The 14,755-nt window shown below is 32.7% G+C and overlaps 1 protein-coding gene and 1 pseudogene across 4 annotated transcripts in view; one reads left to right on the top strand and one right to left on the bottom strand.

Annotated features, from left to right (window-relative positions):
• LOC137250770 (transmembrane protein 120 homolog) overlaps window positions 1-11,579 on the top strand; it is a 71,816-nt gene extending 60,237 nt beyond the window's left edge. For all 4 annotated transcript variants that reach the window (XM_067784177.1, XM_067784178.1, XM_067784179.1 and 1 more), the window contains 3 exons: window positions 1,532-1,758; window positions 2,351-2,503; window positions 10,567-11,579. In XM_067784177.1, coding sequence (XP_067640278.1) covers window positions 1,532-1,758; window positions 2,351-2,503; window positions 10,567-10,854 — 668 coding nt within the window. In that variant the 3' untranslated portion in view covers window positions 10,855-11,579. The remainder of the gene's footprint in view (window positions 1-1,531; window positions 1,759-2,350; window positions 2,504-10,566) is intronic.
• On the bottom strand, window positions 8,631-9,623 carry LOC137250773 (tigger transposable element-derived protein 4-like; annotated as a pseudogene).
• Window positions 11,580-14,755: the final 3,176 nt, after the last annotated feature.

Consider the following 14,755-nt stretch of genomic DNA (forward strand, 5'->3'; position numbering starts at 1 on the left):
ATATGCCTGCTTGCCAAATTTCAACAAGATATCTCAAAAATTTTGGAACTAGTTTGCGTTCAAACAAACGGACAGACGGACGGACGGACGGACATGGCTAAATCAACTTAGCTCGTGCCCTATTAATACCAACGTTTTTATCGCATAATTTTAAGTGGGATAGGAACTATGAGACAAATTCGTTTTCATCGGCAACACTTGCACGTTTCTGAAGAAACCCTTAAAAAAAATAGCAAAAAAATAAATTTTTTCACCAAAACACTCCTCAAAACCCAAAAAATTTTTTTTTTTTTCAGAAAACTGTTATCGCCAAAGTTTTTAGCGGACAATTTTGAGTCGGACGGGGTATACAAGAAAATTTTAAAATCAAATGAAAATTTTTTAAGTAGGTCGTGAAAAAACCTTAAAAATCAAAGAAAAAAGTCAAAAAACTCAAATTTTGCAGGCTCGAAAATTATTTTTTTGGATATGTTTAGTGTAACTTTTTTCCCTGAGCCCAAAACCTGTCGAAAAATCGATAGCGCGATATGGGTTAACTTTCGTGCCTGCAAATCAACCCAGCTTAATATACATACATTAAGATGTATATGGGGTATTCCATCCCATTTCGACCAATTTTGAACCCGACCCCTTTAGAATAGGCTGAAAGTTTTTCTTCTTTTTCTAGCTTACGAAAGACGTTTTTCAGAATTTTTTTAAATTTTTTCATCCAACTCAAATAAAGTTATGAAGTTAAAAAAAAACGGTGTTTTTTTCAAAATGCTATAACTTTTTCAAAAATTTACCGTTTGGGATCTTTTTTTTTTTTTAAATTTGTTTTTAAATGTACTTTTCGGAAAAAATACAAAACAATTTTTAAAGTTTTTTTTTTTTTCAATTAAATAAAAAAAAAATAATAATCGGCCCACTCCGGGATTAGTGGGGATGATTGCAGAATTGATTGAAGTTTTTTATGAGAAAAAAAAATGGCGAAATTCAAAAAATCTCGAAAAACTGAAAAATTACAAAAAAAAACTTTAAAAATTTTTTTGTATTTTTTCCGGAAAGTACATTTAAAAGCAAATTTAAAAAAAAAAAGATCCCAAACGGTAAATTTTTGAAAAAGTTATAGCATTTTGAAAAAAACACCGTTTTTTTTTTAACTTCATAACTTTATTTGAGTTGGATGAAAAAATTTAAAAAAATTCTGAAAAACGTCTTTCGTATGCTAGAAAAAGAAGAAAAACTTTCAGCGACCCTGAAGGTGTCGGGTTCAAAATTGGTCGAAATGGGATGGAATACCCCATATACATATTATATTTTTAGTGTATTGCATTTTATGTCATTGCTGTTGTTGATGCCCTTAATGAATTTTATTCTTGAAATGTATAAATGTTGAATGTACGTACATACATACTGTGTGAAGTACTTTACTTGCGTTTTTATAATGCATACTCTCCAATTATTTCGATAAACAACAACAACAACTACCAATTTTGGTTTTCCACTACTTTTATTTATAAAGTAAATCATACTTCATTTTTGCACATAGGTCTGGTGCGGTATTTGCAATTTGGTTATCAAAAGGGTTTACTGTATCGGCTGAAGGCTCTTGGCGAACGACATAACATGGACATCACTATTGAGGGTTTCCATTCTTGGATGTGGCGTGGTCTCAGTTTTCTTCTGCCATTCCTATTTGGCGGTTATGCATTCCAAGCATATAACGCCTGGACGCTATATAAATTGACTACAAATCCACCGGGCGCGCCATGGCATGTAAGTAAGAATAACGAACTGAAATGTGAAAGCGGGTGTATGTAATGAATGTTTGAGTGTGGCTGCTTATCAAGGACATTTTGCTGATGAATTAATTTGGAGGGGTATACATACACATGTATGTATTGATGTGTGTATGACTGTAAATGCTCCTTATATGTTTGACTTATTGAGTGGAGGTGAGCTCGAATGCCAGCAGGCGGCTTGCAAGCATATCTGCATTTGGTTCTTGTATGCATGTTGACGTGATTGTGAAGCACCCTTGGGCGTTCAACATCCTCAAATATCTGTCTATGAATAAATTTGTGTATGTATGTATGCTTAGCTTTTTGTGTGTGTGTTTTTGCTGAGCTTAATGTATTGATTGATTGTGCCTGATTTGCTGGCTAATTGATTAATTCATTCGGCTAATTTGCATGCAATCGCCTTGGCTATAAACCAGCCTGTTTTACAGTATCCTTCTTGTTGACTTGACTTGCCGATTATCTTGTTTTTTCTAATTTGGTATATCTCATCTCATTTTTCTTTTTATTTTTTGCATTTTAATATTGCTGACTTATCCGCAATTCTTGCTTACATATTCGTTTTGAAGGTATCGGTTATGTGTGGCCTATTCCTTGTACTCTTCAGCGGCAATATAATCACCACATTGCTGGTTGTGCCCGAGAAAATACGTGAACGTGCTAAGGAACGTTATCGCCTACAATCTATGGGCACCTCAATGAAATTGCGCAAAATGATGAGGGTGAGTATGAATTGGTTGAATGCAAAGGCATTCGCCTAAACACTTTTTTGTCGATATCAGTTAAACGCTTTAATATCGAATGCATTTTTGTACATTAGCTCTTCATTTATTTGAATTTTAATTGGCTTAAGCATAAATACATTAACATACATCCATATGTACCTATATGATCTCATTTTGTTGTTATCCAAAAGGCTAGTGGGTTGGATTATGAGATTATGAGCTGGAAAATCTGAGCACTAACAACAATATTAAGGCTTTTTAGTAATTGCTTACCCTTTTAACCTCAGGGACCTATTTTAATAGTTATTTCCTTTTTTTTAGTCGAAAAATTCGGATCAAAAAATTGTTCGGGTGAAAGTTCATGGGAACCCGTGGATACCCATTGCATTTGCATGAAATATTTCGGACTTTTTTCAAAAAAATTTAAAAATAAAAGTTTAGGCCGGGCTTTTATTTTATAAGTCCGAAAATAAAATTTGTATCCGAACTGTTATTTTTTAAGTACAAATAAAAGACCAACCCTATAACTATGGAACGGATTGTCCTAATGAAACCAATTGTTTACCAATAGATTGTTCTAAATGTCTAAATTTGAAGTTTTTGTTATTAATACCAGAAATTTGTCATAGCAAAACTAAAACCAACTCTCATAGTACTATACTTATAATTTCCCATAATTAACTTGCACCTCTTTTTTGGCTATAAAGTTTAATCCACCATTATTAAATTTGATACAGCGTTTCTGTTGAAACAAGGATTCTGTATGGAAAAAAAATCGTCTAATTTGGAATGACAGTTTGGGTCTCTGTTTAACTTTGCATGTATGTATTGAACAATAAGAACGCATAGTCATAATCTGCTTTCAGACTAATTTTACGATATAAGTAGTACATCTAAATCGACTTTTCCTTATATTTAGGCACATATTTTCAATAAATTACTCTTATTGGGTAAATTATTATGCATATGGAAATTTTTAAAATTTACGAAATTCGTGATACATTTTTGTGCTTTTAAACTATTTCGAAAAACTCGAACTTCGAAAATTATTCGAAGCTGTTGCTAAATTGTCGCACACGAAGCTTGTGTTAATTTCAATTCTAATAATTTAAAAAATTAAAAAAATAAACATCACATCATCTTTTGAAAAATCTTAACTTCGAAAACGATCTTTAAGCCTAATGTGACGAAAATTATTGTGACTTACAATTAATAATAGCAATTCGCCGTTATTTGACGATTTAAAAAAAATTCGAACATCTGAAAGTTTTCGAAGTTATAGCAAATTTTTCAATGATGAAGATTTTGCTATATAACTTCTTTTCATTTACAATGAATTATACATACCTTATTTATAATGACTTATTTGAAATTTCGAATAGCAAAATATGTTTTTAGAATATAAATAAAAAATAAGTCGAACTGTTGTAAATTCTTGAAAAAGAATTGAACTTCGAAAAATTTTAGATGTCATCAAAATTTCACTTTGTTGATTTAGTTTTTTAAACCTAAGTAAATAATTGGCAAATAGAATTTTTTCTTTTTAAATGCATTTGCATTCAATCGAATAAAAAGATCGAAAATGCGGCCACTATGCAATGAAAAACTATGGCTGCAGCTGTTTTCTCGTTTTTTTTTTTTTTTTTTGTTTTGTTTTATATTAACGCGGTAGGAGATATTCTCATCATATTATGTTGAAAACACGAATTAAGAAAAAATTTGCTTTTACTATGAAAAAAATAGGTTTTGCTTCCCAATCATTTTCACTCTTTAATCAAATTTATGCAACTTTCTAGCAAAAAAAACATAAATAAAATAAATCGCCTTGGGCGCTACAGAGATAACGACTTTCGAAACTCGAAGAATCTTAGATACCATCAAAACAAAATAATTAATGTACTTGGCTCATAAAAATCCAAATTTCGCAGAATTTTAAAATTGCTTAATTTTTAAAAGTTTTCGAACATCAAAAAAAAAAAAAAAACTAGAAATTCGCCACATCTCACCTTTGCTATGTGTCTTTGTGAACCGAACATGCATAACTGAACGCAGATCAATGGCAAATTCGAGCTACGAAAAGCATGCTTAGACCTGCCTTAAACTTGGAAAATTTAAAACTAAACAAAATTCGGAAAAGTGCAGACCATGGCATTTGTATATGGACTGCTGAGTGGAATATCACCCCAACTCGCCTGATAGTTCGAAAACTTATTATCTCAGATTATTTTTCAAAAACACCCTCGAAAAGCATTAAATGTATGATCAGTTAAGGCGTTTTGGAATACAATTCTAAAGTAGGGCGTTTTTCAAACAAATTTCGAAATAAAGCAATTTTAAAACGGCTGCCGATATATTGTGATATTCCACTCAGCAGTCGATATACCTTTATAAGGAAATGATTTTCAAGAAAAATCTGATTGAATACGTAACCAAATGCAAAACTCTAATATTTCGGTAATGCAATGAGCACAATGAGTATGAAACAAAATAACTAAGTTGCTTTGCCAAGAAGAAGTACAAAGAAATAGTATTGTGTAACATCCTTTCTTATGTTTCATTGAAACCCAAAAATAACTCAAATCGTTTCTATATCCTGCACATATTTCATCCTTAGGCGGCCGTCGTGGTGTGATGGTAGCGTGCTCCGCCTACCACACTGAAGATCCTGGGTTCACGCACCGGGAAAAGCACCATCAAAAACTTTAGAAACAAGTTTTTTCAATTAGAAGAACATTTTTCTGAGCGGGGTCGCCCCTCGGCAGTGTTTGGCAACCACTCTGAGTGTATTATTGCCATGAAAAGCTCTCAGTGAAATCTCATCTGCCTTGCAGATGCCCGTTCGGAGTCGGCATAAAACAAGTAGGTCCCATCCCGCCAATTTGTAAGAAAAAACAAATAGGAACACGACGCAAATTGGAAGAGAAGTTCGGGCTTAGATCTCTTCGGAGGTTATCGCGCCTTACATTTATTTCTTTATTTAACCTTCCACAAGCATTTTGTTTCGCTCACTTCATATAAGACATTTTGCTTACTAAGTATATGCATGAACCCTAGTACTTACATAAATAAATTTACTAACACAGTAAATTAAATATTCAACTTGTAAGTATCAAGGCAATTAAATTCATTGCCACATTGTGTTCTTAAGTAACTTCTAATTTAACTTCTTAAAGGAATTCCTGGAAAAAATTTGGCCAACATTTTCACGTTTTCTACCCACTTCTGCTCAAGATTACATTTCAGTTCATAATCCAAGATCCCGCTAAATTATGTTATGCTTGTTTTTATTTGTTAAGCATTATAGTATTTAACTTGTATAAACTGAATAAATTAATTATAGTAATTTAATTTTTAAGCTAAAATATTGAATAATTACCCTGGTTTACAGCCAAAATGCACCAGAGACGCCATTATGAATATCCTATGTAAAATCACCCCCTGATTTCGAAAATCAAGGTTCTTTTTAATTCTGTGGTAACGTTTTTGAGATATTTACGAATAACGATTGGAAAAAATCCGTAATGATTGTTCGTTATCTTTGAATATGCAGGGCTAAGCAAAAAGTGCGGTATGCACAGTTTAGAGAAAATTTTATTACCTTTTTAAAAGCTTCAAACCGTTTTGGAATTGCTCAATTCGTTCTTGAGATATATATGATTAAGTGGACCCAATTTTTTTTTTTTTTGGAAAAAACCGGGGGTGATTTTACATAGGAATTTCATAATGTCGTCTCTGGTGCAGAAAAAAATTGGAATTTGTGATCCAGTGTTATAAATAGATTATAAATAGTCGCTAATAGAACGTTTGTATAAAACTTAAACAAGTAATTAATTGAGAATATATTTTTGAATTTGAAAATAAAATTGGTTGTTAAATTGAATCGAAAATTTATTTTTCTGTATGTATTTTGTTTTTATACCTTTCATGAACATGAAATGGTATATTAACTTTGGTCCGATGTTTGTAACGTTGAGAAATATAGAAGATAGACTCACCATTAAGTATACCGAATTGATCAGGGCGACGAACTGAGTTGATATAGCCATGTCCGCCTGTCCGTCCGTCCGTCCGTCTGTCTGTTTGAACGCAAGCTAGTCCCTCAAATTTTGAGATATCTCAATGAAATTTGGCACAAGGATGTATTTTTGTATTATATTAGACATTTGTCGGATCCGGTAGGATCGGACCACTATAACATATATCTCCCATACAACCGATCGTTCAGATAAGACGATTTTGGTCATTCCTGCCGCAATTTAGAAAGTATAAACGTGAAACTCGGTGATATAAATTCTAATATATCATAGAAGATATCCTGAAAAAATCACTTTGAGCGGAGCTATATATAGTTATATCCCATACAACCGATCGTTCAGATAGAAAGATGTTTGGCCATTTCTCCCTTAATTTAGAAAGTGTAAACGTAAAACTCGGTGATATATATTTTAATATATCATAGAAGATTTTCTGAAAAGTCACTTTGATCGGAGCTATATATATCCCATACAACCGATCGTTCAGATAGAAAGATTTTTGGCAATTTCTCCCTTAATTTCCAATATAAAAACTTGGTGATATTTATTCTAATATATCATAGAAGATTTCATTAAAAAAAATCACTTTGATCGGAGTTATATGTATATAGTATATACCTATCCCATACAACCGATCGTTCAGCTAGAAAGATTTTTGGCCATTTCTTCCTTAGTTTCCAATATAAAAACGTGAAACTTGGTGATATATATTCTAATATATCATAGAAGATTTCCTGTAAAAATCATTTCGATCGGAGCTATATATAATATATATCCCATACAACCGATCATTCAGTTAAGGGGGTTTTTTGCCATTTTTTATATTTATCTTAAAATCGTTTAGGTATGTACATCTGTTCACTATATATTTCTTATCTTATACAGCGCGATATTTGGAAATTACGAATGGGATAAGATTATTGTTCAGCCCCATTCATGAAAGGTATGAAGTCTTCGGCACAGCCGAAGACAGTCCCGTCCTTACTTGTTTTGTTTTTAATTCGTGTTATTCGAAATTTGCGTAAATATGTTTTAAAAATTGCTTCTACTCAGTCAGAAAAATGCGGATTTTATGTTTAATGGACACCTACCTATCTACCTAGTACTATATTTATTGCAACAATTTTTTTATAATTGGCAAATTTTTACTACTGCAAGAATAAACAAACACATTAATTTTTATGGTACTTGAAAAAAAATTCAATGCCAACTTCACACAGAGGCTTAATAAAGTAATTAGTCAAGTATTCTACAATAAAGTCCTTATTGAACTCAATCTTCCATACAAAATACAAATAATCTCATTGTAGCTTTATTGAATGCCTAATGGAGTGAAAAAATCTAGTCTGTTTTGACTCGTGTTTCGGATTTTATTGCCAATGTATTAAACGACCAAGGCAATTTTGGTACCAGGTGTTGTTATCCAAGCAGCTGATTGCTTGTTCTTGACTATTTTCTATACAACGCCTTGGTACAACAATATGGCAGTTAATCGAAATCAATGCAAATTTTCTTGTGACTCAACATTCTTCTGCACGGCGAATTGGGTTGAATTCACTTTGTATAGATTCACCTTGCAAATGACAATAAAGAAAATAGTCAAGGCGAATCTATACAAGGCAAGGCGACTTCAGTACCAGATGTTGTTATCTCAACAGCTGATTGCTTGTTCTTAATTATTTTCCATACAACGCCTTGTACAATAATATGTCAGTTAATCGAAATTAATGAAAATCTTCTTTTGATTTGACATTCTTCTGCAGGGCGAATTGGTTGAATTCGCTTTGTCACCACCTTGTATAGATTCGCCTTGATACAAGGTGATGGTAAAGCGAATTCAACCCGATACGCCGTGTAGAAGAATGTCAAGACAATAGAAAAATTGAATTGATTTCGATTAACTGGCATATTGTTGTAACTAGGCTTTGTATGGCAAATAATCAAGAAGAAGCAATCAGCACCCGATTTTCCGTCATCCTTTGTTTTGTTGATTTTCCGAGAGGATGGATAAATGATGTACAGTGAATTTCCTTATAACCGGACACTCACCGTCGCAGTGTTTTTGTCCGGCTATGGGAGATGTCCGCTTATAAGGGATGAGGTCACAAAATATATACCACACATATAAATTATATTGTACATACTTTATTTAAGAAATTTTTGGAAGTAACGAATATTTGCATACTTTAGTATTACATATAAATACATATACATATATCGCTTAAGTACATTGTACATTGCACTCCTTATCTCCAGCCATGTTAGCACAGAACAAAATTGTGAGTCTTTCCTTTGATAGTTTACCGCCACGCATTTTTCGGATTTAAGAGCGAGGGTTTTGTCAGGTAAGGCACGAAAGAAAAAGCCACTTTCATCTGCGTTGTAAATGTCTTGAGGCTTGTAACCGGCCAACAGAGATGGCAGTTTTGTCCTAAACTGTTCGACACCATCCTGGTTTACATCTGCAGCTTCACCAGATACGCATTTGAAAGCAACATTATTCCTTATTCGCCAGTTGTTTAACCATCCATCTGAAGCATTAAAATTACGTACACCCATTTTGCCTGCAATTTCCTTTGGTTTGGGACCAGAAATCGGAATGTTTTGACTTCTAGCCTTAGCGAGCCAATTAAAACACATCTTATCTATTTCAGAGCCACCTTCTTTAAGAAAACTTCGCTTTTGATGAAGATTAATCCAGATTCCCATTTATAACGAATTTGTTCTTTATTTTTATTGATTTCAGCAGCTTGTGTTTTGCCAATATTGAACCTTTCAAAGCAAAAGAAACGCGTACCTACTACCACTAAATTTTTGGGCACACTATACTTAACCTTTTTGTAACTCCACGTACTGATAATTTATCTTTTTCGAAAACATTAATAATTTCCATTTTTTCTTTAATAGAAAGTACCTTCTTTTTCGGCGCCATATTGTTACGAACTTTGAACGCAACCATTCGCATGCAACTGACTTAAAAAGCTGAATGGAAAACTACCCTTAATTTGAAACACGCGGCTTGAATGTGTGCATACATGTTAAAAGGGGAATCCCCTTTTTCATTTTTATAATGAACAACAAAGCTTGCTTGTGATATTTTTGAATTTTGTCCGGTTGTGAGAAATTTTTTTATGAAAATGGTTTGAAATACTTTGTCCGCGTCCGGTTATTAGAGTGTCCGTTTATTAGGATGATATTTGTATAAAAAAATGAATGAAAAACTTGTGTGCCCAAAATCTGTCCGGTTATATGGGCTGTCCGTAATGAGGAATTTCACTGTATATTGGAACGATTTTTCGTCATCCCTTGCCAAATTTAGTTTCGAGACAAGCCGGCTTCGACAATCGACACTGATGATGGCACAACGCCGAAACCGGTTTGTCTCGAAACCAAATTTGACAAGGGATGACGGAAAATCATTCAAATATACACAAAAAAATTTCTAATTCTAAACTAAGTTTAGTTTACTAGATATTAGCAAATAATTGAAAAAAATTGAAAGGAATTGAAATTATTTTACATAATTGATCAAGAATTGAAAAAAGACGTATTCATTACCAAGTACCATTAAAAATTAATTGTTATTGATAATTAAATTTTTTATAACCAAATACTTATAATTGACCAATCACCATTACCAAGTATATTCATTACTACACAGCTCTGTAAGAAATCCATTCACAGGACCTTTTATGCAACTTTTTCATTTAGAAATTCTTGAAATATACATAAATACATATGTACATAAGATCACTTAAAACAAATTACCAAAAATTTTTGTTGATTATCGCGCATAATCTAAAAATTGGCAAGTTATGCACTTAAAAATTTTCAGAAAAAGTTTTTAACGCGCGCAAAAAAAATTAAACACATTACATACTTTTAGGAAATTTTTTCATTTTGTAAGTAGTAAGCTAGTATAAATGCAACTTTTGCGTTATTAAAATTATTACTTTCGGTTTTTACTAATCACCTAATTTTCCCCTTTTTCGCTTTTTTTTCATATTCCTGCTGCTCAATCCACAGAATAGCATCAGTGAATCTGACATTTCCAGCCAACAACAATTGCTAGCCAATTTTAAACCCGAAACTTCTACCTCTATACATGCCACTGGCGATGCAATGGAAACAACAACAATAACAACTACAACAGAAAAAACAACAACCACAACAGATTTAACAACAACAAAAACGACGCCAATTACCGGTAATGCAATACCACCAGCAGATGGAGTTTTAATACAGAATCAACAAGAAGAAGAAAATGAAAAGCAGCAAACAGAAACAAAACCAGAGGATAAAAAGACAAACTAAGCAAAACTAGTCGTAAAGCATTTGGCGCTATGGACATTGCGTTATGTGGAATGTGAATGGTGGCAAATAGAAGATAGTAAAATAGCTGTACTTCGTGGGTAAGGAGCGTGCTGTGTAATGTGGAGGCAATTCGCTGTAAGAAGCATTCAATACTCTCCGATTGATATTCGTATCACGTAAATTTTTTAGTACACAAAAAAAAATTATAATTAGAAAGGACAAGTAAAACTAAGGAAAGCCAGCTTTTTTGTTGAGAAAATTTATAAAAACCATTTTTTGTTTGTAGTTGTTTTCAATACAAATACGTCAAAATTTCTCATACAAAAATTTGGTAAAAGACTATTCAAAACAAAAGATTTGGAAACAAAAAAATTACTAATTATATACCGAACTGGTATATAATAAAAAGCGGCGGTAGTAGGGTTAAAATGTGAAAAATACAAAAATGGATGGTATTACAGTTGTAGCCTGTATTTAATTATTTAAAAAATATGTATTTAAAATTATAAATGAATTTTTTTCTATAATTAATTTTGAATTTAACTTTTTTTTAATTTATTGGTCTCTTTAATTAATATAAATTAATATACTTTTTTTATGTCACAATTACTAAAATTAATTGTATGTAAGCAATTTGGGTAGTTTTTAATTTTAGTATGAATCAAATTTAAAGAATAAAATATTACGTGTATTTGAAAAAATAAAAAAATTTATGAAGAAACTAATTTCGAATTACACTGATTGACAACTTTTTTGGCACATCTTCTCTTCGCGCAGTACGAACGCCTCTGCTTTTTAGCTAAATGTTCATATATGTAGGTGGACGCCTTTTCGAGATATCGCCATAAAGGTGGACCAGGGGTGACCCTATAATGTGCTTGTACGATATGGCTATCAAATGAAAGGTGCTAGTGAGTATTTTAAAAGGGAGTGGGCCTTAGTTCTATAGGTGGACGCCTTTTCGAGATATCGCCCTAAAGGTGGACCAAGGGTGACTCTAGAATTTGTTTGTACGATATGGGTATCAAATGAAAGGTGCTAGTGAGTATTTTAAAAGGGAGTGGACCTTAGTTCTATAGGTGGACGCCTGTTCGAAATATCGCCATAAAGGTGGACCAGGGGTGACTCTAGAATTTGTTTGTACGATATGGGTATCAAATGAAAGGTGTTAATGATTATTTAAAAGAGAGTGGGCCTTAGTTCTATAGGTGGACGCCTCTAATGTATTGTACGATATGGGTATCAAATTAAAGGTATTAATGAGGGTTTTAAAAGGGAGTGGCCCTTAGTTGTTTATGTGAAGGCGTTTTCAAGATATCGACCAAAATGTGGACCAGGGTGACTCAGAATTTCATCTGTCGGGTACCGCTAATTTAGTTATGTATTCCTGCGAAGATTCCAAGGGCTTTTGATTTCGCCCTGCAGAACTTTTTCATTTTCTGCTACTTAATATGGTAGGTGTCACAACCATTTTACAAAGTTTTCTCTAAATTTATAATTTGCGTCAATAAACCAATCCAATTACCATGTTTCATCCCTTTTTTCGTATTTGGTATAGAATTATGGCATTTTTTTTATTTTTCGTAATTTTCGATATCGAAAAAGTTGGCGTGGTGATAGTCGGATTTCGGGCGTTTTTTATACCAATACAAAGTACGTGAACTCTGTTTAGTAAAGATATTTCGATTCTTACGCAAGTTATCGTGTTAACGGCCGAGCGGAAGGACAGACGGTCGACTGTGTATAAAAACTGGGCGTGGCTTCAACCGCACAGAAAACAATTATCTTCATAGAAGCTATGCCCCTACCAAATTTCACAAGGATTGGTACATTTTTGTTCAACTCATGGCATTAAAAGTATTCTAGACAAATTAAATGAAACTTTCTTTTATTTTTGTATTTTGTTGCACCATATCATTACTGGAGTTGAATGTTGACATAATTTACTTCTATACTGTAAATATATTGAATTTTTTGTTAAAATTTGACTTAAAAAATTTTTTTTTAAAAGTGGGCGTGTTATGCATCCGATTTTGCTAATTTTTATATATATTTATATTATTTTATATATATATTATATTTTCATAATAATAGGAGTAACGTTACTGCCAAATTTAATCATAATATCTTCAACGACTGCCAAATTACAGCTTGCAAAACTTTCAAATTACCTTCTTTTAAAAGTGGGCGGTGCCATGCCCATTGTCCAAAACTTTACTAGTTTTCTATTCTGCGTCATAAGGTCAACTCACCTACCAATTTCCATAGCTTTATCCGTCTTTGGTAATGAATTATCGCACTTTCTGTTTTTCGAAATTTTCGATATCGAAAAAGTGGGCGTGGTTATAGTCCGATATCGTTCATTTTAAATAGCGATCTGAGATGAATGCCCAGGAACTTACGTACCAAATTTCATCAAGATACCTCAAAATTTACTCAAGTTATCGTGTTAACGGACAGACGGAGGGCGGACAGACATGACATGAGATCACATTGCTCTTCTATCACCAGTCAGTTACTATCACGGATAGAAATCGCTGCAACTTCAAAAATCGGAGGTCTGCACATTAACGAAACATACCACTATTTTTGTAACTGAAACTATGTGAATGTGTTGTAAGGCCAATAGTCACCTATGCTTCCCTAGTTAGGTTTGTAGACTCAAAAGCACACACCATAAGTAACTGGGAAACAAAACAATTCAGACGTCACTGTATTTGCTGTCCAGGGCAAAGACAGGCCAAATTGTTTATATTTCCGGCAACGAAAGTATTAGCCAATCTCATTAATCTAAGCAGGGAGAACCTAAGAGATCTCACTGGTTACTTTACGGGACACTGCGTTCTACGATATCAACTAAGTAAATTAAATCTATCCGATACCCAAATTTGTCGTTTCTGTGGGGTGGAGTATGAAACGCCGGTTCACATTCTCTGCGAAGGCGTCGCTCTGGCAAGGCAGAGACTCTCCCATCTAGGTGGTGTGACTCTTAATCCCTATGTGATATGGAGTAAAAAGCTTGAAGAGGTAATTAGATACATCAAGAGCCTTTACATACAAAATTAGGCTGAAAGGTCATGCACAATAGATCTGCACAAAGGTCACAGTGCTTCCAGGCCTAATAATAATAAGAATAATGTGAATCAATTTGAAAGACTTTTCGAAAAAGTTGAATATTCCAGATAATTTTACAAATGTTTTGATATTTTTATTTAGAGTTAAATTTTTTTTTTTAGTATATAGTTTTGTAGTGCAATCAATTTTATAAAACTCGCTTTGCCTTTCGGCAATTTTTTTCGAGGGATGCTTTATGGTTTCCTAAAAATTCATATATCCATACTCTACATCTCAATGGGAATTTTGAGGGACCTGTAACTATAACTAAAATTGATTGAGCTACACAACTGCATATTTGAAAATTCAGAGAACTCCAAATAAAAAGTTGAAAATTTCCCGAAATTTTCCAAATTTTTGAAAAACTCTTTTGAGGTTTGTTAGCATAGTTGCAGTTACAAAATTCCTACGAGAGTTTTCTTAAATGTCGAAAATAAAAATATTAAAATTTGAAAAAAATTGCCGCTGCTATTTTTATGGTCGCTGCTGTAGTTGCTAGTAAAAAATAATTTATATAATTCCTGGTTCGAATTCGAGCTCAACACAATTGCTAAGTATGTATTTAATAATTGTTTTATTTTCATTTATTAAAAAAAGCTTTATACAATTGTGTAAAAAAACTATAATAAACTATTTTGGTAACGTTTTCGAAAAAAATTGAAATTTTAAAAGATCTTCGTGAAAATGTCCAAATTTTTGAGGCTGTCAAAACTCGGATTGATTTTTGACATTTTTAAGGGTATTTCAGATGATATTTAAAAAATAACAATTTCTAGAATTTGTGTGA

Source organism: Eurosta solidaginis, chromosome 4, assembly GCF_040869045.1.
Source record: "Eurosta solidaginis isolate ZX-2024a chromosome 4, ASM4086904v1, whole genome shotgun sequence".
NCBI lineage: Eukaryota > Metazoa > Arthropoda > Insecta > Diptera > Tephritidae > Eurosta > Eurosta solidaginis.